The sequence below is a fragment of the Heteronotia binoei genome, chromosome 10, assembly GCF_032191835.1.
Source record: "Heteronotia binoei isolate CCM8104 ecotype False Entrance Well chromosome 10, APGP_CSIRO_Hbin_v1, whole genome shotgun sequence".
In the NCBI taxonomy this organism is placed as follows: domain Eukaryota; kingdom Metazoa; phylum Chordata; class Lepidosauria; order Squamata; family Gekkonidae; genus Heteronotia; species Heteronotia binoei.
Genome location: NC_083232.1, coordinates 70,841,618 through 70,869,156, shown reverse-complemented (window position 1 = coordinate 70,869,156; position 27,539 = coordinate 70,841,618). Strand labels below are relative to the sequence as shown.

Genomic DNA, 27,539 nt, shown 5'->3' with positions numbered 1-27,539 from the left:
GTGTATAAAGTGTCATCATCACAGCCAACTTATGACAACCTCAGCAAGAAGCTTACAAGACACATAAGAAGCAGAGAATGTTTGCCCTTGCCTTCCTCTGCAGAGTCTTCCTCGGTGGTCTCCCTTCCAAGTACTGACCCTGCTTAGCTTCCAAGATCTGGTGGAATTGGACTATATCATGTAAGCTTCCCTCCATTTGATGCACCTACCCTCTATAAATTTGCCTAATTCCCTTCTGGAGCAGTCTGAGCTAGAGGCAAATATATCTGGTGGCAGTGAATTCCACAGGTTAATTTTCATTGTCTTGAGGAAATCATTTCTGTGGTCTGTCCTGAATTTGCTGCTCATCAGCTTCAGCAGGGGCCCTAGAGCTCTAGTATTTGGGGAGAGGGCTCTATCCACTTTCTCCACCCCATGCTTTTATTTATACATTTCTTTAATGTCACATATATTCAGTGTTGTCAGGGGCAGTAGGGGATTCATACTGGAAACTTCCAAGTCTGTGGCTGGAACTATCTGAGATTGTGTGTGCTTAAAAAAATAGCCTCTCCAATATTAGCCTCAGAGTTTCAATCAGAATTTGACTCATGATCAAAGTCTTTGGCATTTGGTTCATTGCCCTGACCTGGATAGCCTAGGCCAGCCTGATCTTGTCAGATCTCAGAAGCTAAACAAGGTCAGCCCTGGTTTAGTACTTGGATGGGAGACCACCAAGGAAGTCCAGGTTCACAATGCAGGGTAAGGCAATGGCAAACCACCTCTGAATGCCTCTTGCCTTGATAATCCTATGGGGTTGTTATAAGACAGTTGCAACTTGATGGGAGGGGAGGAGTTGTCTAATGAACTTTCAAGTATTCTGTTTTCACTATGCAAAGTGGGTTTTGGAAAGCTAATTTATTCGCAAACTGGCTAATAATATCAATCCCACATTCAGACCAGTATCATTGATTTCAGGTCTTGCATCAGTTGGATCCTTCTGCATTTCTTGATTAGTGTCACAGCCTCTACTAGATGGGCAGATCAGAGTTCTGTTTTCTTCTCTCTGGGCACCACTCCTGTGCAGGGAGATGCTGTTCTCCATGGACTCCTGAGAGGCATGGCAGTTTATGGAATGGATAGAATCTTGTATATATATTTATTTACCCAGACAGAAATGTCAACTATCTTATTGATAGGGAGTGCCTTGTCAGCCTGATGCTGATTATGCCTTCTGGATTATTCTTGAGGCATTTGCTGTTGTCTTCCATGTAGTACACTACAGGGTGCTGTAATTAGCTCGCTTCAAAGGATCACGATTAGCATGGTAATGAAACCTTCTTTCAAAGGCAAGTGAAGGAGTTGAGTTGTGTTAGAGTCACATAAATGGGACTCCTGTAAATTGGAAAGAAATCCCCAGAGAACATGCCATTATGTGTGTGCTAACAAAGGGCCAAAGTGAGAACCGATTACTATTGAACGCTTTGCTCCTTCCTTTATCCCCCAAACCATAACAGTGTTATTATAGTCCTGGGGGTCGCATTTTCATTTGATAAAAAATTCTCAGCGTACAACTCCTGAAACCAAACAGGTGGCTTCCAATGAGGAGGGGAGTACGGAGCATTCTGGGTAAAGTTATAATGATAATTTGTGATTTGTGGATAAACTTGTCAGTGAAATAAAAAACCAGGTGAAGATATGGGTTTCTTAACATGACGTATGGTGGGCTGGGCTGGATTGGGTCAGTTGCAGAGTTCGGCTCGCAACAATCTTCCACTTGAGTTGAGTGGGTACAAGCCTTGTACTGCAAGGTAGTTTGTAGCTTCCCGCAAACCCTGTGCAGGGACCAGGTCTTAAGCTTGGCCTTGGCAACAAAGACCAGGTGTTCTCCTTTCCTCCTCTCTGTACATGGCAGCAGAACATCACCTCCCTGACATGCCTACATCACTTTCAGGTGATGTCAGATATGCCTCTTTCATGCCCCCCCCCCCGATTATTCCTGGCTATGGGGCTGAATTAATCCAGAACTTAAATTTAGTTTAGAGGTAAGCCTTGCACATGACCCAGGTGTGCTGTTGTTGAGGAAGGAATATAGAAAAGGGATAAAGACTGAAATTTATTCAAAATCACTGATGCGACGTCACCCCAGAGTCAGAAACGACTGGTGCTTGCACAGGAGACTACCTTTACCTTTTTTACTATGGTTAAATTGGTCTTTAAACATAGAGTTTGCCCAAAAACCAGAGCATTCCCTGCGCAACATCCCCAATGTGATGACATCACTTTTGGGTGATGCCATATCATTGGGGACATTGCACAGTGACATCCCTGTTTAGGGGAGGAGTTTCCCCCACCAGCCAGCTGGTCCACAGTGGAGAGGAGCCCCCCAAATCAGGGGATCTTCTGCTGGGACCTGGGGGGCTGGCTGCCCTATTTATATAAAGGTGTCTACTGTGATCTGCCTAATCCAGGATAGCCTGATCTTGCCAGATCTCAGAAGCTAAGTAAGATTGGCCCTGGTTAGTGCATGGATGGGAGACCCCAAGGTTGCTATACAGAGGCAGGCAATGGCAAAGCACTTCTCTTGCCTTGAAAGCCCTAAGGGGGTCACCATAAGTCATCTCCAACTTGATAGCAAAACAATGTAATAAGAAGCTTGACATTTTTACCTGATCATGCCAATTAACTTCACTGAGCATGAAAAGATCAGTGACTTTGCTAAGTAACAATCACTGCCTCTTTCTTTGTTCTCCTCTCATTTTGTACTGGCCTTGATGTTTTGAGCTAGATGCTTACTGTATTTTTATTCTGGAGTGGTTTCTTTTAAAGTTTATCAGTGAAATGGATGGGTATGTTATTTGCATTCAGCTTCTTCAGTTAATTCATTAGTAGATGCCTCTTAGTGTTTACCTTTAGGGCATGCATATTCCCTATGTTCATTAGTTATTCTTCTTGTAGGTAAGACACTTGCAGTTTTCTCCATGCTCTTACAGCACAATTATAGACACCACATTTCTTCATAGTCAGCAGATTCCACTTCCCCCAAAGCACCTCAGGAGCAATTTGTAAAAGAACGATATAAGGTAAAACTGACAGAGCAGTAATTAAAGGCGGTGCATACCTTGTTTTTTAAACATATATTATCATGTGATTTAGAAATCACCCAGCATTGAGAGACCAAGCAACACAACTGCTTTCTCATCGCAGTACATTTTTATATTTTAATTATAAAGGATGGAGGTGAGATGATACACTTGAAATCAGCTGTGCATTATTGGATGGGCTTATTAAACTGTGCTGATAAAGTCAGTGGGAACACAGCGCTGTTTCCACCCTCCAAGGAAGGGGCAGGGCCACAGAGGGGGGCACAGGAATTAGGTAAGGGATGTGTAGCACTGGTCGCTATCTGTCTGGGGACTTCTGCAAGGAGTATAGAGGCTTTTTGCCGCAAGGTAGGGTGGAAAGGCGACAGATTCACACATTCCCTATCCTACCCAGCTGCTGCTTTCCCCAGCATTCTGTCAGCTGCTAGGGCCAGGGATACACAAACCTGCATGTCTTTGGTCCTTTAATGTTCAAGAAGCCCTCCTGGATTTTTCTTTCTGAAAGTCCAATTCTTAGTGATTCAGTTCAGTTCAGTTTGTTTTATTACAGTCCATGACCAAATACACAGCACAATGCAAGCCAGCAACAACCACATAAAAATTGTAAAAGTCAAGATGGACCTAAATAAGTAAAACGTAAGATATTTAAAAAATAAATATGAAAATAAAATATAGGACATTAGTATGAATAATGAGATATGACAAATAACACAGTAGTGGTCAAACATCCTCTAGCTTAATAAATATAATACATATAATAAAAAATTTAAAATTTAAAAATTATACAGCTCCAGAAGAAATATTAACTAGAATACACTGGTTAAAATTACAATCTGTTACCTCGACATTAACTTGTAAGAACCATAAAATGCAATTTGATTGCATGGGAACAAAATTTGGCAACTTTATGCATGGTCTCTGTATTTATTATCAGTTTCAGTAGCATTTGTGATGGTATACAGAGTACTCAGGCATTTAAGAAAAGATAAAATACAAGCTTGGAAATATTCGAAAAACAGTCATTCTTAGTGATTCTTCTATGCTAGTATAAAATCCATTTTATGTTTTCTTTTCTTTTTAAACAAAAAAATCTATTTGTTTATCCATTTGTCTTGTTTTTTTCTTTTAGGCATGAAAATTGGTTCGTCTATGTAGAGGGGCTTTTTCAAAATCCTTTCTGCTTCCTACTTACCATGTTTTGTCCTTCCATAAAATTTGTTTGCTTTTTAAAAAAAATGTAAATCAACCCATTTCCTTTTAGGGACCAAATATCTTGAATTAATAAATATTAGCTGTTATTATTTTTTTTTTTTTTTACAAACCTTGAGATACACACTTTCTTTGTTTTCACTGGGTGAGGTCACCTCCTCCAGTCTCTCATTATTACACTGACAGCCAGTTTGGTGTGGTGGTTAAGTGCATGGATTCTAAGCTGGGAGAAGCGGGCTTGATTTCCCACTCCTCCACATGCAGCTACTGAGTGACCTAGGGTCAGTCACAGTTCCTGAAAGAGCTGCTCTCTCAAGAGCAGTTCTTGAAAGAGCTCTCTCAGCCCCACCTACCTCACAGGGTATCTGTTGTGGGAAGGGGAAGGGCAAGGAGTTTGTAAATTGCTCTGAGACTCCAAGTGAAGGGCAGGGTATAAATTCAATCTCCTTATTGTCCTCGTCTTCATTATATAACCATCAGGGAGCTCTTCTCTGAACAGTTAACACCCAGTAAAAAAATCAGCCAGTCATTTTGAGCTATTAACCAAATGAAGGTATGATCAACCAATAGGGTTTCCAGGTCCCCCTCCCCCCAGCCACCAGCAGGGGATCAGAGCTAGGGCTGCTGCAGATCTAGATTAGAAAACTCCCAGAGATTTGGGTATACAGCCTAGGAGGGGGACCTCAGTGGGGTACAATGCCATAGAACCCACCCTCCCAAGCATCCATTTTCTCCAGGGAATTTATCTCTGTGGTCTGGAGATGAGCTGCAATTCCAGCAGATCCCCATGTCCCATCCGGAGGCTGACATCCCTAGCAGTCAGTAACAATACAAATATTACAGATGGGGACTTGGTGTGAAACCTTGAAATGCTCATTATCTTAGTAAAGTGTTGAAGAGTGTGTAGCCACTTATTACTGCTGTTGGATTATCACTGTGCTTAACTCAGTCTCAAGGTGGGCATGGAGTGCTCCAGGAATTACAAATTATCTCCAGAGTTCAGACTACCCTGGAGGAAGCAGCATCTCTCAAGGGTGGACACTATGGTGAAAATAGACAGAGAGACACTAGGAGAAATTACTCCTAGAGTGATATCACATCCCTGCTGAGTCCCCCTCCCCAAGCTCTGCTCTCTACAAGCACTGTCTCCAGATTTCCAGGAATTTCCCAAGCTAAAGTTGGTATTACTTGCATGTGTGTAGGTCCACTACACAGTAGAGTCCATCGCTGCTTTATTACCCAACTGAATACACCAGAGTTGCTGTACAATTTTGCACGTATAAACATAATGCCCCCTGAGGGTATTCTAGTATTCTTATGGGTTCTACTTTAAAATGGGTGTCCATATCCTGTTTTGATCCCTCTTTGGTAGAACATGAGCTTTCAGTCTCCTTGATCTCTTTTTGTTCTTAGTCTTTTGAACATTTTTGCATACCAATTCCTGGTTATTAAACAAGATTTCTCTATTTCCACCAGCACAATCAAAGAAAAGGCAATCAGTACATGATTAACATAAAATTAAATCTTACCACCTATTTTGTGTTCCCCACTGCTTGTAAAGAATGTCTCATTACAATGTAAAATGTGTTAGACTAGCCCTTATTTCTGAGAGTGACTAATAATACAAAGCTCTACAGTTTTCACAGGAAAGGATAGGAATTGCATAGGATAAGAAATGCATTCTACTGAAGCCAGCAGTAATATACTATAGGAGACCACTTGTTTCATGTAAAAATTGTACTTGTAAATTGCACTGGTAAAAACAAGTGAATATCCTAGCATCCTTTATGTCTAGTATGCATTATGATGCTGGCTGTTTCTATTTTAGTCCTTTCCCTAGGTATGGCATTGAAAATAGCGTAATCAACATTTCTGTTACCTTGTGTAATTATGTGGCCACATTTGAAATATTGTGTGCAGTTCTGTTTACCCCATCTGAAAAATGATATCATAGCAGTGGAAACAGTCAGAAAGAATTGATATGATCAATCGCTTGAAGCGCCTTCCTAAGGAAGAAAGTATAAATAGGTTGGGGCTTTTTATTTGAAAAACAGTATCTGAGACAGCAGGGCACAATGGAGGCTTATAAAATGGTATGTGATGGGAAGAAAATAGACAGAGAGAGCTTTTTCTCCCATTTTGCGTGACTCAAATTTTAAGTAATTTAATGAATCTGATAGGCAAAAGATTCAGCAACAGATACTGTATAAATGAACTTTTGAATACAATTCATAATTAGTTTGTTGAAATAGCTCCTACAAGATGGCCACTAGTTTAGATGGCTTTGAAAGGAGATTAGCAGGTTCATGGAGCATGGATGGTCTGGTATCTATACATTCAGAGAAAGCACACCATTTAACATCAGTTACTGGAGGGAGCTGGAAACAATGGGGAGGGGGGTTCTTGGGTTTGTGGTCTTCATGGTGGCATCTGCTTGACAGTCATGGGAGACAGTGCTTGCCTTAAATTGCCCTATGCCTTGATACAGTAGATAGAGCTCCATGTTATAAATACTTCCAGTATTCAGTTAAACTGCAATTCAGCACATACTTGACAGCAAATCCCACCGAGCTCAATCGGACTTATTCTCAATAAAAACTACTTAGGATCCAGTTTTCTGTCATGGTCAGGTTGCATATCAGTCTGTCCTTCCAAAGACATATAGTGGACCACCTTAGTTTTTTCCTAAGACATGATCAGATAGCCAAACCATTCCAAAAAGATGTTGAGTGTATCAGCTGCTTTTCATGAAACAACAAAGGGAGGAAAGTCCACAAAACCTTCCAGATCCTTTTTTTATTGGTGAATTATGGTGCTAACAATCATGGCATTTTGTTGTTTAGTATTCAGAAAGGAAACTGAGTCAATGACAAAGCAGCTTGCACACTGCTGCCCAATAGGAATTAAGTGGCAATAAAGTTCCCCCTGTTATTTTAGTGGCCTGTTTTGAGAAAGTTGTAAAACAGGCTGGTATCATCTTGGTAATATGCAAAAAATCATCATGTCAAAAAAGGAATGTACATTCCAAAGGTTCTGAAGACTGTAAAATACCAATCAAATATGCAGACTTTGTATTAATTTAGTAAGGATATTAATGGTTAATTTCATTCCTAGCTGTATTCTATAATATGTGAATATAAGGCTGCATTGTTCTTCTGAATATTTTGTTGTATATTTTGATTTTGTTTGAATGTCTGAGGTAACTCGGGTCTTCTCAGTAATGTTTTCATGAACAAATAAAATTGATTCAATGTAAGAAAACATCATGGGTAACTATTTATATTTTGTTTTCAGCGATAAAATGTTCCCAGTCTATGGTTTTGGAGCCAGAATACCTCCGGACTATAAAGTAGGTGTACAGGTGAATCTTTCTCATTCTCTTAGCACAATGTAGGGGTTCCTGGAGAGAAATCACTAGAGCAGCAGAACACTGAAGGCTGTGAAGAGCAGGTGGAAAAGTGGAACTCAGCAGGAAAGGAGGAATCGTGCTGATGGCAATGTTAGCATAACCTGAGATGCTTGGAATTCTGAATCTCTGCTCAAATTGCATAAATGTATGCTTAATTAGGAGTTGCAAACCCAGGTTTTGCCACTGGAGATAATTTGAAGGCCTCTGGCATGTCACATAACATTAGTAGGTAACAGAGTTCCCATGCCACTCAATTTTACTTCCTGTTGATACAGAATTTGTTTTTAGAAAACTACATGTTTGATATTTGGCTTCAATGCCAATGGCTCTAAAGCAACAGCACACTCATTTTCCATCCAGAGCAAAGGTACATGTGTGCACATGCCTCCTTCATCTTTGTGTGATGTGTAAACAGTAGAGAAGCTGCTGCAGTAGCTTTAGAGGGAATGATAAGCAAGTGATTAGAGCTGCACTGGAGGAAGAGCAGACAGCTACTTTTAATTACTTGGAGAATGACTGCTCATTCCCGAGTGATCTTCTGGCTACTCCTGTTCTAAAGGACAGAAACAGTGTCATTGATGAGAGAAATATGTTTGCGGATGTATTGGAATGAGCTATCAATGTTGTGTGTGATTCAAAGAACAGGATACAGGAGTGCAGTGCTCCTGAGAAAGAATGGGGCACAAGATGGCCAGGAAAAAATGTTGTACATATATTCAGTGACCAAGTAGTAATCTGAAATGTTACACTTCAAAAAAAAAAACTTGAAAGACATGTCGCTGGAGGGATATACCAATATTCACCCACAAACATTTACAGGAATGCTAACTCTCTAGGGTTGCCACGTCCAATTCAAGAAATATCTGGGGACTTTGGGGATGGAGCCAGAAGACTTTGGGGGTGGGGCCAGGAGACATTAGGGATGGAGCCAAGATCAAGGCCACGTGCCTCATCCCAAACCCGTGTTAGAGCCCCCTTCCTCCCACCTCCCCTGCCTGGGAGACTCACTTGAGGTTGTCGAGGGAGCGGACGTTGCGGGCAACGCTGCTGTGCCCGCCGCCCCAGCTACGCGACCACCTGAACATGCCGGCGGCTGCCTTGCCTCTGCTCTCCGGCTACGGCCTGGCTCCCCTCATTGGCATCGCCTCTGCCAGCCCCACACTGCCATTCAGCCGCCACACACAGCTGCCCAGCCATGGAAGGAGCCGCGCAGGACACGCCGGGAAATGTAGTTCCCGAGGAGACGCGGCCCGGCAGCTGGAGAGGACGCAAGGACCACGAGTCCCAGCGTGCACCTCATGAAAGGAGGCCGGACTGGAGCGAATAGCAGGCCGGCGGTGGGTGGGTCTTTGTGACCCGGAAGAAGGGAGGAGCCTGAAGCCTGCGAGGGAGGCAGGCAGGGAAAGAGTATCTCTGTTTGAGAGAGTGGCACCAAAATTGGCGCTGTTTCCCCCCCCCCCCCCCGCTTCTGGATTTTTGGAGAGCGGGGGAGGAGGCTGCTAATTCAGTAGTCCCCTGCCAGGGCGGGGGGGTTGGGAAGCCTATAACACTCATATATCTGAATATATATTCTGGAATTAGCTTGCCTCAAACTGGGATTGTGGAGAATGGAGTATAATAATACCTATTATTAATTTGGCTAGCTCCTCCAATCAGAGATCTCTAAACAGAGCAGTGTCTTCTCTAATGACTCAGTAATGCACAAGCAGTCTACACAAATGCATGATGTAAGCCCCACAGCTGTGAAGGAGTCAAACACATTCATGTAAAGAAAAAACACTGTGTTTTTGTGTTAATGATTATTTGGATGAAGATAGCTTATTTGAATTCTCTGTCTGCCTCTGAGTCACTTTGCTAAACTAAAATTGTATTTCATTTTGGGGGGCTGATCCATAGGTCTCTCATGATTTTGCAATCAACTTTAATGAAGACAACCCAGAATGTGCAGGTAACAATCATGTTATAGCAAATGAAACACTAATAATGTAACACACATAATTTTATGTCATGTCATTTGTTGTGGCAGTTAATTGTTAAGCTCTCTTAGACATGAAAATAGATGAGGCAGAAATAATGGCCACAGTGGTTAGACACCCTTTCAGAGAATGAAACGCAGAACATAAAATTTTCTTCTGTTACAATCAGCATCAAATTTTTATTTCAATCAGCTAGTTAATTGGTTAAAAAGGATAATTTATAAGTCAATGATCAGTTGAACAGACCAAATAAGAATAATTATATGATCAGCTATTGTAAGAATGAATTGCAGAGGGTTGTTTTACCTTTCATAACTGAGTCACCTCGAAAGGTGATACATATTTTAAACAATAGAACACATGGTGAATCAGTATTTTCTATGAGCCAAGGATTCCTGTTTTACTGGTGTGCCAAGTAACTTTGATAAATATATCTGTACCAGAAAGCTGTAAGCTTCAAAAATTGTGTACATTTGACTCCCAGAGGAAAAAGAGGGGCCATATCTACTCTTCCTACCAATGACTTACATGGATTGATCAGAAGGGCAGAACAGAGGTTGTGTTCCAGTATTTGAATGAACACACGGTGATCCTTTTCGGACATCTTTAGTATTCTGGTATGGTAGCTGGCCACTAATGGGTTTCTTCTGTCATTTCAGACAGACCCATTTTAGTAACTGGCTGCTACCAGAATACTGTCACCTGTTCATACAATCCCACTTCTGTCCCATTGGTGAGGCCTGCCTGCCTGAGGCATTGTTGATGAAAACTGCTTCCATCCCATTTTCAGCCCCTTCTTTCAGACCTGAATGGCTACAGTGGGCTCTGTAAAATGCCCTGTGGTGCTTTCTAGAATGATTTTTTGCGTGCCCTTTTCACCGGGCACATAATCTTCCTTTAAAAAAACAAAACAAAAATACATTATATTGGGACTACTTTGGCGCTGAATTGCCAGACAACAAAATAGTAGCACTATTTCACTGTTCTGTGGCCCTGTTTCAGTGCCATAGTGCTCCCGATAGAAAGTTTTAAAAATTCTCAGGAAGATCATGCACACGGTGGAAAGAGGTAGGAAACGGAAAGTGGCACAGTATGAAATCACACAGCGCTTCAGAGACGGATCCCTATTAGAAGGAAAACCACTGTGTGAAACCCCCAGTCCCTGTATCAGTTTACTCCATAACAAGGCAATAATGAATTCTTGGCCAAGTGCAAAGTATTGCACATTGGGGCCAAGAATCCCAGCTACAAATACAAGTTGATGGGGTGTGAACTGGCAGAGACTGACCAAGAGAGAGATCTTGGGGTCGTGGTAGATAACTCACTGAAAATGTCAAGACAGTGTGCGTCTGCAATAAAAAAGGCCAACGCCATGCTGGGAATTATTAGGAAGGGAATTGAAAACAAATCAGCCAGTATCATAATGCCCCTGTATAAATCGATGGTGCGGTCTCATTTGGAGTACTGTGTGCAGTTCTGGTTGCCGCACATCAAAAAGGATATTATAGCATTGGAGAAAGTCCAGAGAAGGGCAACTAGTATGATTAAAGGGCTGGAGCACTTTCCATATGAAGAAAGGTTGAAACGCTTGGGACTCTTTAGCTTGGAGAAACGTCGACTGCGGGGTGACATGATAGAGGTTTACAAGATAATGCATGGGATGGAGAAAGTAGAGAAAGAAGTACTTTTCTCCCTTTCTCACAATACAAGAACTCGTGGGCATTCGATGAAATTGCTGAGCAGAAAGGTTAAAACGGATAAAAGGAAGTACTTCTTCACCCAAAGGGTGATTAACATGTGGAATTCACTGCCACAGGAGGTGGTGGCGGCCACAAGTATAGCCACCTTCAAGAGGGGTTTAGATAAAAATATGGAGCACAGGTCCATCCGTGGCTATTAGCCACAGTGTATGTGTGTATATAAAATTTTTTGCCACTGTGTGACACAGAGTGTTGGACTTGATGGGCCGTTGGCCTGATCCAACATGGCTTCTCTTATGTTCTTATGTTCTTAATGAAAACCATCTGGTTGATAAAGGTAAGGTGAAAAGGGCCAGTGGCTGGGGACAGAGACAGAGGATGTGGTCACCCTTCCAAGTTCATCCTATGTGAATTTAGAATAGGATTGCCAGCTCTAGGTTGGGAAATTCTTGGAGATTTTGGAGGTGGAACCTGGAAAGAGAGGGGTTTGGGGAGGAGACATCAGGGTATAATGCCAGAGAGACCAGCTTCCAAAGCAGCCATTTTCTCCAGGGGAACTGATCTCAATCAGCTAAAGACCAGCTGTAATTCTGGGTGACCTCCAGCCACCACCTGGAATCTGGTAAGCCCAACTTAGAAAGTATAAACTGGAGCTGCTGTTGATTATTTTGTTTCTAAATATTAGACCAACTGGAGCAAGGGAGAAATAAATGCTACCAAGTCATCATTATCTAGTAATTAAGGATTTAAAGTTGTGAAATATGAATAATTGCTGGTATCCAAATGTCCGTTTAAAGCTTCTGTTGAATATAAATTGAAAGCATTTGCACAGCGTGCTAAGACTACACATTTAATATCTAGAAAATGCACATTAAATGCTGTTGGCAAAAAAGAGAAGAGCGGGTTCATGAATTATATATTACATAACATCTAAAAGAGGTCGGGTCAGCAGGGGAGAGCTGCTTTGAAAAAATATATCTTTCAGACTCACAGCTGTGCAGAATAAATTGGCAGGATAGTAGATCAGTTGCATGAGGGAAATTGCATGAATCGCTTGAAAAAACTTATTCGGGAGGAATGATGTTCGCTTATCTCTGAGACATTGCCCCAGATATGTTTTGCTTAATAACCAGCTTGTTTAACTATTTGCCTTTTCAATGCCAGGAATTCAAGGAGTTGTCGAAGCCTATCAGAATTGCCTCCCCAAGCTCCAGCTGTACGGGCCTACAAACATTGCACCCATCATTCAGAAGGTGGCTAAATCAGCATCGGAAGAAACCAACACAAAGGAAGCTTCGGTGAGGATCAGAGCAGGCTATGAGCTAGGCAAAGCCTCCTGTGTCTCTTGGCACAGGTGGCCTTCTCAAAAACACATGACATCAGTTAGCTAGCCTATCTGAATCAGTGTCGTAGCAGCGAGAATGTCGTATTAGAATCTGGGAAAGCCATGTACAAGTCGCTGCTCTGCCATGGAAGCTTGCTGGGTATCCTTGGGCCAGTCACATGCTCTCAGACTAACCTACCTCACAGGTTTGTTGTGAGGATAAAACAGATGAGAGGAGAATGAAGCAAGCTGTTTTGGGCCCCTAATAGGGAGAAAGGTGGGATATAAATCTATCAATGAAACAAACAAATATTTACTAGCCATGTAGTTAAAACATGGTAAGGGGGGATGGTATTGGAATGCACACTCTAATTGTTATTGCAAGTACAAACCCAGGTTTGTGTGTCTGCATACAGCTATTAATAACACACACATGAATGAATGTAATCTCAGATATGTATTTGGTGGGAAGACATGAATGGTGTCCCTTTAATTCTCTGTACTGGTTTTTTAAACTTGTCCCTTGTCCATCTGAGATTCTAAGCCTGTGTGCTGTGTGGATAAAGTGCTTTCAAGTCATAGCCAACTCATGGCGACCCTGGAGGGTTTTCAAGACCAGAGACGGTCAAAGGGGTGGTTTGGCATCGCCTGCTTCTGCATAACAACCCTGGGTTTCCTTGGTATTTTCTCATCCAAATCCTAGCCAGCGCAGACCCTGCTTTAGCTTTAGGGTTGCCAGGTGCATCCTGGCAACTGGCAGGGGACGGGAGACTTACTGGGAGCAGCAGGGAGGCCCATACAACATGTCTACATCGCTGCCCACATCAATGGGAAGTGACATCACGTCTGGGACACTGAGGTAACACTCTGGTATTTGGGCAAAAACTCTATGGTAAATTTGGCTTCTACCACAGCGTTTTTGCCCAAATAGCAAAGCATTACCCTGAAGTCCCAGATGTAATAATGTCACTTCCAGGTCACATAGAAGTGTGTAGACACTTCACTGCATGTCGTATGGCTCTCCCTCTTTTTTTGGGGGGGGGGTAAGTTTTCCCCACCAGTCAGATGATCAGTGGCAGGGAGGCAGGCCTGGCAGCAAGGGACCCCCCCACCTCCACCAGGGGGTCTGGCAACTCTGTCTAGCTTCAAAGATCTGATGAGATCTGGGCTAGCCTGGGCCATCTAGGTTAGGGCAAGGGGATGTACTTCTCAAGAAAGAAGCAGTGGGGCTTACTCCTGAGTAAGTATAAATACAACAAGGTTTTAATGTCCCATTCAAAGTAGGAATGAGTGGATTTCTCTGGTTCCTTTATTGTTCCGGACATTCATATTGCCACCTTGATTCTGATGTAACGATGAGAATTTCTGAATTCTATGTTGGAGTGTACTTTGCTTTAAGAATCAGTTCATTAAGTTGTATCTTTTCCCTTCATAAACCCCTTCTTTAAAAACAAAAAAAGCAGTCTTAATCTTATCTTGTGTTAGAAACTTGGATGGGCTACCACCAAGGAAGACCAGACTTGGTATGCAGACTGGGGATGCTATTACGGTCTTCAGGCAGACATTCGTTGGCTGTCTTGCCACTTAGAGTTGCCTGTCTGGTATCAACCAGAGCCCAGGCCTTTTCCACTGTGGCTTCTGCTCTGTGGAATGGGCTTCCTGAAGAGGTATGGGTTTAGTCCAATACATTTAATTTTATTAAGAATTAGTGTGGCCCAGGCAGGATAAGGTCCAAGGCTTCTGCCATAATAAATGTTTGGATTGGAAGAGGTATGGAGAGCCCCCTCCTTGGAGATCTTCAGGAGACACTGCAAGCCTTGCTTGTTTACCTGGACTTTTCAGTGGGTTTGAATTGGCAGGCGCCTTTTAAGAGGGGGGAAGAAGAGAGATTTGGAATTGTTATTTTATTTTGGTTTTAACTGGAAACGTTTTTAGTTATTACTGAAAGCCACTTTGAACCATGAGGAAAAGCAGGATCTATATAGATAGAGAGATAGAGTGAGCAATGGCAAACCACCTCTGTTGTTTTCTTCTCTGAAATGTCCTAGTATTGGGATTTGGGGGGTGTTCCGGGGGTTGGGGCAATGTCCCCAACACAATGACATCACCTGGAAGTGACATCATTGTGCCAAGGACCTTGCTTAATACTCTGGTTTTTGGGCAAAAGTCAATGGAGGTTTTTTGCCTTCAAAACCAGTGTGTTGCTATATGACATCCTCAGTACAATGACATCACCCAGAAGCAATGCCATTGTGTCTATTTGGGGGTGGGGTTTGCTAAACCCCCAAAAGTGGGGGAATTCCCACTAGGACTAGTGGGCTGGCAACCCTCTCTACTTTACTAATATACACACATACTGTTCTGTACTGGCAAAACTGCTCCCTTGGAGCAGTCATATGTATAATCATATCAAGACAGCTCTCTTGTGTATCAGGCATGTAGATAATGGCAGTGAGTGGAAGGAACTTAAATCTGCAGAAAACTCTACATACTTACTGCTCTATATAAAATTCAGAAATAAAAATTGAAACAACAGATACTTATTTGGTTATGAGTTCCACTTTAGGAGAGAGTGGATGTAATTCAAAACTCCAACATCTAGGCAGAAATTCAGATGAGAATTTTCAAAGCATTCTTAACTAAAGAACAAGTTAGTTTAATTGTGGCCAATCCAGTGCAATTGTGGCTAATCTGCATGTTTGTATACCCGCTGGTATGCTCTGGATTTATGAGGCTTAATGATAGACAGCACACTGACTTGTGCTATTTACATTTATTTACAGATAGACAAGTTTATAGTTGTTCTGGTATACATGTTAACAAAGTGGTTCGCCAGGCACCATGTTTGAGAGCAGAAGATACACTGTACAGACGCTTCCCAGTTATATACTCTTAGCTATATACAAGCACCAATCAGCACACAGTGCTGAGTCATTCTGCATAGGCACAGTTACTCTGGACAGAACCGGTAGGCACCTGCTAAGGGAAGCTGTCAGAAACTGTCACAGATCATGAACTGTCATTTGCATTAGACTCCAGCCTGAAGTCTTACTAGCAAGTGTATGCTGTCACTGCAATCCAATGCAGAGTTATTCCAGTCTAATCTCATTGATTTCCATGGGTTTTAGACAGAAGTAATTCTGCATAGGACTACTCTGTAAATCCTGTTGCTTTTAATGACTACCTTTATCAGTGTTGGAGCAATAGTTTGTAGCTTATCTCACCTTTAGAACAATTTGTACATCCGTGCTTGGCAACTATATTATTCATCTAGCTAGACAGTCTAAAGTCATGTATTGTGCAAATGAACCATTGATATTACACCCCTGCTCTGTGACTGATTCCAAATATTCAATTGGTATCCAGTGATGTTTGGGGAGAAGCAGTGGCTCAAAGATAGAGCATCTGCTTTGTATTCAGAAGGTCCTGGGTTCAATCCCTGGCATCTCCGATCAAGGGGATCATGTAGTAGGTCTTGTAAATAGATCTCTACTTGAGATGCCAGATGGGGTCTGACTCTGTATAAGGCAGCTTGATGTATGGTCACCACAATCCCTGTTAGGCACAGGAGTGAGAGCCAGTGTGGCATGGTGGTTAAGAGCGGCAGATTCTGATCTGGAGAACCAGGTTTAATTCCCCACTTCTCCTCCACATGCAGCCAACTAGATGACCTTGAGTCAGTCACAGTTCTCTCAGAGCTCTCTCAGCCCCACCTATCTCACAGGGTGTCTGTTGTGGAGAGAGGAAGAGAAGGTGATCATAAGCTGCTCTGAGACTCCTTCACATAGTGAAAACTGGGGTATAAAAACCAACTCTTCTTCTAATCAAAATAAGGTTTTTTTGTCAAATATTTCCCAAATATTTTCTGGAGGGTAAGAAGAAGATAATCAACATAAATTGTTTCATGAGTCTTTCTAGAAAGCAAATTCTACTGCAATATCCATTCATGGTAGATAATCATTGTATGTTAGGGCTGCATTTAGTTTTGTATTTATTTTTTCCCCCTGATGAAATACTTAAAATTCTAAATGAAAGCCATTCAACAAAACTCTGAGGTACATATTTAGCCAAGTGGTTGGTTGGAGATGGAAATAGGATAGTATTTTGATTTTCCTCTTCACAACCTTTAGCAATATTTCATCTTGCTAATTCTGACGGACGGCGTCATCACAGACATGGCTGACACCCGCGAAGCCATTGTCCACGCTTCCCATCTCCCCATGTCGGTCATTATCGTTGGAGTTGGAAATGCCGACTTCAGTGACATGCAGATGCTTGATGGAGACGATGGAATCCTGAGATCTCCCAAGGGAGAACCTGTTCTTCGTGACATTGTTCAGTTCGTGCCATTCAGGAACTTCAAACATGTAAGATTAATTTTTAACCTTATTCTCTTTGGGGGGGGGGAGATGTTTTTCCTTCGCCCGGCTGTTCTTAAGCTATGTCTTGGTGAGACTCCCTAAGTTATGAAAGCAAGAAGACTGTCGGAGAGGAAATTGACCTAGGAATTAGGCCACATCCAGACAGCAAAGGTTTTCTGTGTCCCTTTCATTGTTGCTGGGACTGCAGAGGCATTTACAGTGTGTATGGAGCATCCACATGGTAGTGTCCCCCAAACCCTCTCAGCTACCATTTCTGCTCCATGACACCAATACAAACTGATTTCTTTTAAAGAAAAGCCCTCCCCCAAACGCTAATACAATGGGGTTGGGGACTGGCAGTGATGAGGGCAAAATCTGCAAAAATGCAAACTTTCTTGCATTTTTGCATTCATGCATGCCAACATGTTTTGCCTATAATTTCCCCCAAAAAAGTATAGCAACCCAGATTTGGGAAAGATCACTGAAAAGTGGGGGGAAATGTAGAAAGTGGACAATTAGAGGGGACAATGAATGGATGCTAAAAAAAAGACACCTCTCGTTTTAGAGAGCTCCCCTCTAGTTTTTAACCCTCCTTTCTGCATGGAAGTATCCTAAAGGTCAGCACAAAGGTGAATGACCCACACTCTCTTATTTTTCACTGCATGAATATTCCTTCCCCGAGTTTTAATTTAAAGTCCACATTTTCAGATAAATACACTGTGAAGCAACAAACCTACTAGGTCAGCTGTTGCTATATAGTTTTGTTTTGCTTTTAACAAGACACATCTGGGCCTTGTCATATATCACAGTTCTGTTCCCACCACTAATCATGGTGTGCAGTTTTTCACTGGAGGCGCAGTGTATTGGAAAAGCACTGAAACTGGAGTTATTCATGAGTTGGAGCTAGACCTACTTTCAGGTTATTGCTAATTTGCTTCTGTGAAGAATCAGGAAGCCCAGCAGCATTTAGTGTCATTTTCAGTGCATTTTGCGATTTTCCCAACAAAGTTAAAATAATTATTTCTGATTGAATGATGTATGATGATGGTGGAATTCTGGCTGAATGTTGTATTCCAGCTAACTTGGAAGTGTAGAGGGAAGGATTTAAAACTGGAAATTTAAGTTATGAGTTCTTTTGCATGTGTGCGCAGTGCACATGCCGCCGAGTCTAATTTTAACTGATTTTAGGCTATGCTTTGTGATAAACATGGCCATGTCTAATCTGTGCTCTCCCTGTTTACTTTTCACCCATCTGGGCTGATGTACAGCTCAAGAAGCTGCTCTTCACCTAAACATCTGTCCAGCTGGAGAATGTTTTCCTTCTCTGATGGCTAAAGCCTTGATCACCTTCATCCTACCCACTAATTAAGATCCATGTCTCAACCATTTTTTGTGTGCTCCCCCACCTAGAAAAACCAGGTGGGTGGCAACAAGAGGCAGGACTTTCTCAGTGGTGGCACCTTGTCTAATGACCATTTTCCTATCTTTTCAGCAATGTTAAGACACTCTGTTTGCCAAGGCTTTTATCTGAATGCCCAGCCTCAGAACTGTTTCTAGTTGCTTTATTGCCTAGACCATTTTATTATTTGTTTTATGACTTGTAGATTTTTTTCATTTGGCTGTATTATTTTGCTGGCCTTGTTTTATAGTTTTATGCTGATCTTGCAATTAACCTTGGGTTTTATCGAAGGGTTTTGGCTGTTGAGTTTTCTTCATTTTTACATAGGACTAAGACATTTTGAAATTTATTGTTCCACTTAGGTTATTTTTATGACTTATTGGTGAAGCAAAGCCATGAGTCTGCTCACCAATTTATTCAAACTACATTACTATACATCTGAAATTTGGTTGTAGGTTTACCCCCAATACTCCTCATTTTACAGAATCCAATTACGCAATGTTAACACACTGATCTGTCATTATCTACCATGCCTATTGCCTACTCCCCACATGTGGAGAGATCATTTTCTAGTCATTTGTACTCTGTTTAACGTTCCCCTCCCCCTTTATTTTCTTGTGCTGGTAGCAGGAATTGCAGAGCTAATCTAATAGTCTAGTCTCTTATGCTGTGTGTATGTATATAAAATCTACACGGTTTATTACAGAAAATGAAACAGGGAGAAATTTTATTTTCCAATGAGATTAAAGTTGAGAGGGAGTGTGAGCATGTTGTTCATGTCTAAGTTATTTTGACTTCAGTAGAATTTAATCACACATAACTGGGCTGGATGAATTATTGCTCTGTAGAATAATATCTTAACCAAGACCTCTTAAATTTGTTTTTTTCACACATGAGGCTTAAATCAGTTGACAATGCAGACATCAAACTTACACTGTTCAAGAAAATATATTGCATTAGGGCCAGGCCTAGAGATTCTGGCCCGTATACATCATTACCACTCAAAACAGCAGCCCTGCATATTCCCCTTGGCTCCCCCTCCCCTTCCAAGTTTTAACTTGGAGCAATGCAAACTGCAAATGGCAACCAAGGAAGTGAAGTAATGTAGAGAACCACTCAAAACGATGATGTCATATAATCCTTTTTGCTTTGTTAAGGTTCAGTTCTAACATCACAAACAAACCAGATGTGTCATAATGGACACAGATCTATCAATTGTTGGGTTTTCTCCCTCCTTCCTTTCCTTTCAAATTCCCTTCAGGCACCTTCATCAATGGAGATTTGTTTCTTTCCTAGTGGTCAAGGCTTAAATGCCATTGACTTTGAAAGAAACCAACCTGTTTGTTGAAGCATCACATTCGGATGTGTTCAAAGGCTTTCATCTTCATTCCTGGAATAGTGCCAAAGATGAAGAAACAGGAAGTATGCAAGCATTAACCAGATTAATGTGCAAACAGATTTAGGTTTGGCCATGTTTGTTTGGGTTTGTTTGTGAAGTCTGAATAAACTGTAAATAAATGTTAAAGGGCAGAAGGGAGGCAGAGACACCTTCCCTTAGCCTTAAAATAATCTCTTACACTTTCTGCCCTACACTTATTCCTTTTACTAATTAGTAGCAAGGATGTAGATGAAGCTTCAGCCATTGAAAATACTCTTGTGTGTAATACTAAGAGTACCCATGGGTGCTTGGCTACGCTGAAATGGACCATCAACCACTGACTGGGTCCTACAATGTTGTCTCATCTCATTAATATTAGTTATGAACAAGTGCACCGAAGTGTGTTAACAACTGTATTTTCTACCATTTCCTGCAGGCATCCCCAGCTGCGTTAGCAAAAAGCGTTTTGGCTGAAGTTCCAAATCAAGTGGTGGATTATTACAATGGGAAAGGGATTAAACCAAAATGTATGTCAGAGTATGAGTCTTCCAGGACACTAGCTCCTTGAACTTCCCCGGACACTACTTTTACAGCGTTCAGAAATGCTACTACTTACAACTACTGTACTTAACTGAAAATAGCACGTTTTGGTGATTTTTAACTCCATTTTTTTTGCATGTGTAGCCTAAAGGCTTGCAGGTAAAGGTTAAGCAATTGTATTGTTGGAGACTTTTTATGAAAACAAAACAAAAATTATAACTCTTTACATTACAGCATGTCGCCTTGAAATGAAAAGTTATCTGTATCTGTTTTTTATACAGGTTTGTCGAAATTTTGCTAAATTTCTTATTATCTTTACACTGTAAAGCATTTTGAAACATTTATTGGAAGTTGATAGCCAAAATGTCTTCGGGTTTATCTGCTGTGAAATGAAAATGATTTTTCAAAATGGCAGATGCATGGATTGTATTTTGCATGTTCCAAAATAAAAACAACACCATTTTGCAGTTGTGTTTATTTCTTTCTGCCCACAAAGATGCCTGCTCAGAGTTTCCATCAGTGCTTCGGTGCATCAAATAATAATGTTAAAAGATCACCTCAAAGCATTATAGAGGCACCCGTTGAAGCATGAATCCAAGATGAATGCAACAAGCATGACTGCCAGAGATGTGCCCAAACACAGCAAGACTATAACAGTTTGAAAAATGTATTGAATCTTAAAGGACCCACACAATTTCTGTAACAGCAGGAGAATGCACCTGCTGTAAGACTTCCTAACATGTAGGCCTAGGATTGCCAGCGTCTAGGAGGTACCCGGAGATCTCCCAGAATTACGACTGAACTCCTGGAGACCCAGAGCAGGGAAAGAGAGTGCAGGAGCTGAGGGAGCCAATGGAAGGAGGGACAGAATTAGAGGGCAGTGCAGGGTTCATAGTTTCATAGCTCTTGTAGGAGCTGCATTTACTAACCCTGCTGCCAAGGCAAAGAGAGATGCATAGAAGGATGCTTGGCTTAAAACAACCTACCATTTTGTGGAACCTCCCTACAATTTCTGATTGGACCTAGCCCCCATGCCAACCATTTTGGTCTAACCCCTTCTAGGGCAGCCAGTACCTGCTCTCAAAATTCTGAATGTGCCCATAGGCTCTACAAATCTGGGGACACTGTTGTGCAGGAATCCTACGTGCCATGTTATCAATAGCCATTGTCATGACTTGCTGTTACAGAACTTGGTGAACTATATTTTGGACACATCTGGCCATTTATAACGTTTTGTTTGTTCTTTTAATTTCATTCACCACATCAATTTGTATGTGGACATACTAAAAGATCTCTTCTGCATGGCTTTGTCTAACACATTGGATCACTCAGGCTAGTTTTCACACAGGCTAGTTTTCACACAGGCTTTGTGCACTTTAAGGCCTACAGTTCCGGTGTGCCTACAAGGAGGAGGGTATAGCATATAGGAAGGGGGGTGGACACTATGAAAGTACTCAGCAAAAGCAAATGATTTGCTGGAATGCATTCTAAAATTGCCTAGAATGCCCAGCATGTTTCAAATGCCTGTGTTCTCCCTCAAAGACTCACTATCCTTTAGTGTTTTCTTATGAAGGAAGGATAAATCTGGCCAAATATCTAGGCAATCTCCCCTTGCGCACACACAAAACGGCTAGCAATTGTATAACTAGCACATCCTTATAGATGTTTGGATTTCAACCCTTTTTGCAATATCAGTTGCCATTTTGGAACAATGCAGGTGTTTTGAATGCATTTGGAAATGTAAAGAAGTTTTTGCAATCAGTTCTTCAATGCATAGTTTTCCTGCAATCATTGCCTTTGTTCTTTGACTATTTTTCTGATTGGGGGGGTGGGGAAGCAGTGAAGCATTTGCCTGATTTACTCTTACCAGCAACACTGCACTGTGCTTTCTCCCACTTCTCCCACTCAAAGGTATTTTGCAAAGCAGGGCAGGGAAGAATAACCTTTGACATCCTGGCAGAGGATCCTGAGTTCAGTTGGAACATTAGCATGCCTACGGTTTAGATGCTTCGCAATCCTGAAGACATTTGTTGGAATTAAGTGCTATTGAAATCAATATGACTTAGTTCTAAGCAGACATTTTAAAGACTGAGATCTTTCAGAAGTTTCAATGAGTTAAGACAGGGATATTGGCAAATTAGGTAGCTGCTTTGTGTCAAATCATTGTCCTTCTTTTGAGACAATCCTCAGCATAGAACAGGCCATGTTATAGCATCATCCAGATGCCATAGCCTGAAACAAAAAAAACCATGTAAACCACTGACATACAGATCTCTAGTCAGCTTCCTGTAGATTGTAGAACAATTTTTAAGTTACTTGTTTCCTCTCATCATATGCTTCTCAGACTTCAGGCTACAATATTTGAACGTTTTCACTGCTTCAGTGTTAGAAACTTCCCTGACCTTGGATAGCCTAGGCTAGTTCGAACTTTTCAGATCTTGAAAGCTAAGCAGAATCAGCCCTGGCTAGTATTTGGAAGGAAAACCTCCAAGAAACACCAGGGGTCCTGATGCAGAGCCAGACAATGGCAAACCACCTCTGAAACATATCTTGCCTTTTAAAAACAAGTCTAGCTTCCTCCCTCCCCCATCTATTTGCTTTCCTTCCTTCCTTCCTTCCCGATCTCAGACATCTGATGTTCATGTTTTGTGGCCAGTGTTCCCATTAAGCTGAGTTAGCGTGAGCTAGCTCACAGATTTTTAGCCTGCAGCTTACACATTTCTGTCTTAGCTCAGGAAAAATGGCTCCAGAGCACAATAATTTATATAGCAGCTCATAACTTTAATTCCAATAGCTCACAACTTTAATACCAGGAACTCATAAAGTAGAATTTTTGCTCACAAGACTCTGCAGATTAGAGGGAACATTGCGGCTCTCAAACATCTGACATTTATTCTATGTGGCTCCTACATTAAGCAAGTTTGGCTAGCCAGATCTATTGTCTATCATACACTGCCCCATGAAGCTGCCATTTGCTCCGGAGGAAATGACTACTGTAATCTGAAGATCAGTTGTAATTCCCAGAGAACCCCAGCTAGAGGTTGGCAACTCTATCTCACCCTTTTTCTGGTAGGTCCCTTGGCAATTCTATTTTCCTGTCTTCCCTAGTAGGGTAAATTGCACTGCCAAAGACAGATCACATTAACTAACAGATGCAAGGAGAAAAGATTAACCACCACCACCACCCTCAGTCCACACTGCAGTCTCAGCCCCCCCCAAAAAAAATCTGCTGCAGAACTTTAAAGAAACAGGATCTTCAATCACAGATCTCCAAACCTTACCTAGTTTACACTAAGCAGTTAAAAAATAACAGTCAGAACTGCAAATCATACTGTGAGAACTTAGCTTGTGATCACACTAAAAGCAACTGGTGAGAGGCAGGGATTCTCAAGGTACAACAGTAGTCACAATTCTGAACATGTATACTAAATTGTCCCACTGAATTCTATGGGATTATTCCCAAGAGGTCTGTGTGCATAGGCTTCTATCAGTCTGTAGTTAGGACTTTGCTGTTTGTACAATAGTGCTGCATCCAATAAAATTCTTTACCTACATAATCATACATACAGAACTAGGATGTGCTTCTAAAATAATCCAGTGCCAAGAAGCCCACCCTATGTCTGCCTGCACAAGTGACATAAGAACATAAGTGAAGCCATGTTGGATCAGGCCAATGGCCCATCCAGTCCAACACTCTGTGTCACACAGTGGCCAAACCTTTATATATATATATATATAGCCACTGATGGACCTCTGCTCCATATTTTTATCTAAACCTTACCTAGGGTTGCCAATCTCCAGTTGGGGGCAGGGGATCCCGTTTTGGAGGCCCTCCTCCCACTTCAGGGTTATCAGAAAGTGGGGGGAAGGGAAATGTCTCCTGGGCACTCCATTATACCCTATGGAGACCAATTCCCATAGAGTATAATGGAGAATTGTTCCATGGGTATCTGGGACTCTGGGGGAGGCTGTTTTTTGAGGTAGATGCACCAAATTTTCAGCATAGCATCTGGAGCCTCTCCTCAAAACAAGTTTCAACAAGATTGGACCAGGGAGTCCAATTCTATGAGTCCCAAAAGGAGGTGTCCCATCCTTCATTATTTCCAAATGGAGGGATCACATTTAAAAAGTACACGGTCCCTTTAAATGTTATGGCCAGAACTCCCTTTGGAGTTCAGCCATGCGTGTCACACCCTTGCTCCACCCCCAAAGTCCTCAGATATTTCTTGAATCAGACCTGGCAACCCTAACCCCACACTATGCTGGAATTAAAGAGCAGGTGTACCACAGATGGAATTTGTAGTGTGTATAGCTTCAGAAAATTCATAGATAAGCTATGTGAAATGTATGGGCCCACAGATGCTCAACAAGAGTCAGATGATTTATTTCTCTGGCCGTGATCTCTGTCAGTTGTTTCCTAGCCCAGTGATCATTTTGACAGATTGCACCTGGGTCTGGGAGCTTTTGCAATGCAAAGCAAGTGCTCTACCACTGAGCTCCATCCCATCTCTTGAAGGAAATGTTACCAGGTTACAATTCCATGCCAACCAGCATTCTGACCAGCATCACAGTCCACCCTCCAAAGCATCCATTTTCTGCAGGGGAAATGATCTCCGTAGTCTGGAGATGAGCTGTAATTCCAGGGGATCCCCAGGCCCCACCTGGAGGCTGGCATCCCTGGCTCAATCCTCAGCATACCAGAGAAAAATAAAAATAGGGGAGAATAGATTCTACTGAGTGAAATTTGCATTGATTTTCACAAGATGAAGAGTTTGGGAAATTCAATATTTAACTGTCTAACTAAACAAAACACAGAGTGATATGTGATTTGGCTATCACTTTCCTTTGCAATACTAAAAATATTCTGGAATGATTAGAATAGTTGGGTGAACACTGTTGTCAAATTTTGTATCATCTTTCTGCCATATTACTCATGTTGATATACAACTGAAATATGGGGGTGGGGGAAAGAAGGACAAAACTCACTTAAAAGAAAAATTGATCCATGCAACAGCAACATATCACCCCATTAAAATCCAGATAAATGTAATTTCAACAAATGGTGCATAAATTGTCCCACTGATTTCAATGTATTTAAAACGCAGCTCACTTTCTTGAGATTTTCCCAAATCCACTAACAGTATATCAGTATAATTAAAATTACAATTCCTTGTTTTAAAACCAAGGGTTTCCATCCTCCCCCAATTTTAAAAGTGTGTGTGGGGGGGGAACCATTGTTTGGGAAATCCAAAAAACATGTGATACATTTTCAGGGCATCTTTTGAGCAGGAACACACAGGAATGCAGTTCCATCTGGCTTAGTGTCGGGGGTGTGGCCTAATACGCAAATGAGTTCCTGATGGGCTTTTCCTACCTAGTCCCATCAGGGCTTTTTTTGAGCAGGAACAGTCAGGAACCCAGTTCCAGCTGGCTTGGCGTCAAGGGGTGTGGCCTTATATGCAAATGAGATGCTGTTGGGCTTTTTCTACACAAAATGGTGACATCAGAGGGTGTGGCCCAATATGCAAAAAGGCCCTGCAGTTGTACTTAGTCAAATGCACTGTTCAACCATGTGAAGGAAGGGCGCACATGCAGGGCTTGTGACTTGGATTGAAGGCAATGGGAGGGCTATCAAGTGAGTGAGCTGGTGGGGAAGGACACACTGCTGGGTGGTGGAGGAGGTAAAGTTGCCTGGTCCCCTTTGGTTACTGGCAGAGGATGGGGGGGGGTAGAAATTTGGAGACGGAGGCCAGGGATAACAGGGATTTCAACAGAATACGATGGCACAGAATCCATCCTCCACAGCATTCATTTTCTCCAGGGATCTGATCTCTGTAGTCTGGAGATGAGCTGTAATTGCGGAGGATCCTCATGTCTCCCCCCCCCACCACCGAGGCTGACATGCCTCATGCAGGTAGGAGGGGGGTGCAGTGACAGGCAGGGGAGGGGAATTAAACATTCTCTGCCCAGCCCCCCCCCCCAAAAAAAATCTTGGAATCACCACAAAAACTGTCATATTGGAAGGTTTCTAACTGTTCCCAAATATTGGTAACAATTGTGTTAAGAACTGGAGTCATTATTATATTTTTGTTTCTAATGCGGTTCAGTCCAGAGCAGCGAAGCAGACTGTGCAGGTCACACGGGCTGCTTAAAAATGCTTATGGATGAGTCACTTTTTGTGCATTCATCTACAAGGCTGGTGCAAAGTTCACATGGCAGAGATTTCCATTTGATGGAAGAGAATCCACAATGAACATCATGTGTTTTCACAAATGGCATTTCTTTAAGCTTCGGGAGGCGCAATCGTCTCCTTCTGAACAAGTAGATGATTGCTCCTCTCGTGCTGCTCCATTCCTCCAAGCAGCCAAGGACTTTCTAAGTGAGGCAGATGTAATAGAGAAGGCAGTCACGTGGGAGTAGCAATCCTCATCTGTAGATTTGCTAGAGATATTTTAACATAAAAGACAATCATGTAACTGAACATCAGGAATGTACGAGGGTGATGTGAGACTGTGTGTTCAAAGCTTAATGGACTGGAGCTCGCAGGATTTTGAAGTGAGATTTGAAATTCATTGTACCAGACGGAGCAACTCAATTCAGGGAGGCATTAAAGGTTTCGGTGATGAGAAGCACTGTGAAATAGCTAGACATGCGCCACAAAGGAAAGGCTTCTTCCCCCTCTTATTTTTCTCTAACTAGATTTTCCTTTCATTTAAGACTGCCATTAGGTTGGCCAGGTCAGATCTCTCAATACGCCAAGGTGGATTTATAGGAAATGTGTCATTTTAAGAACGGAAGGGTCTCTACCGGGGATCATATCCTAGCCTTACAAAAGAAATCTAATCACCCTTTTCATTCACTTCCCCAATGCCTTTCAATTAGGCAGACACTTCCAAATACAATTCAGAAGTAATTCTTGGGGTTGATTTAATTTCTATATATTAAATGCAGACCCTTTAAAACAGGTGTAATCCTACGCAGAGTTAATTAATTCTGTTGAAGGCAGTGGCATAAGAAGGGTGGTAACTGTGTTTATGACTGTACTGTTAGCAATTCATTAAGTTAGGTGAGATCTTTTAGAATTCTATATATTTCAAATTAATCTACATCTGCAACTGAGCCCAGGCTGGCCTGATCTCGTCATATCTCAGACTAAGCAGGGT

At 41.9% G+C, this 27,539-nt stretch overlaps 1 protein-coding gene across 2 annotated transcripts in view; it reads left to right on the top strand.

Moving 5' to 3' along the window:
• The window catches only part of CPNE4 (copine 4), a 222,885-nt gene extending 202,042 nt beyond the window's left edge, over positions 1-20,843 (top strand). The window contains exons 11-15 of one of the 2 annotated variants that reach the window (XM_060248883.1): positions 7,584-7,638; positions 9,595-9,646; positions 12,539-12,672; positions 16,829-17,065; positions 20,273-20,843. In XM_060248883.1, coding sequence (XP_060104866.1) covers positions 7,584-7,638; positions 9,595-9,646; positions 12,539-12,672; positions 16,829-17,065; positions 20,273-20,404 — 610 coding nt within the window. In that variant the 3' untranslated portion in view covers positions 20,405-20,843. Of the gene's footprint in view, positions 1-7,583; positions 7,651-9,594; positions 9,647-12,538; positions 12,673-16,828; positions 17,066-20,272 lie in introns of both variants that reach the window. The other variant, XM_060248882.1, reaches the window with a different exon arrangement.
• The last annotated feature ends 6,696 nt before the right edge of the window (positions 20,844-27,539 follow it).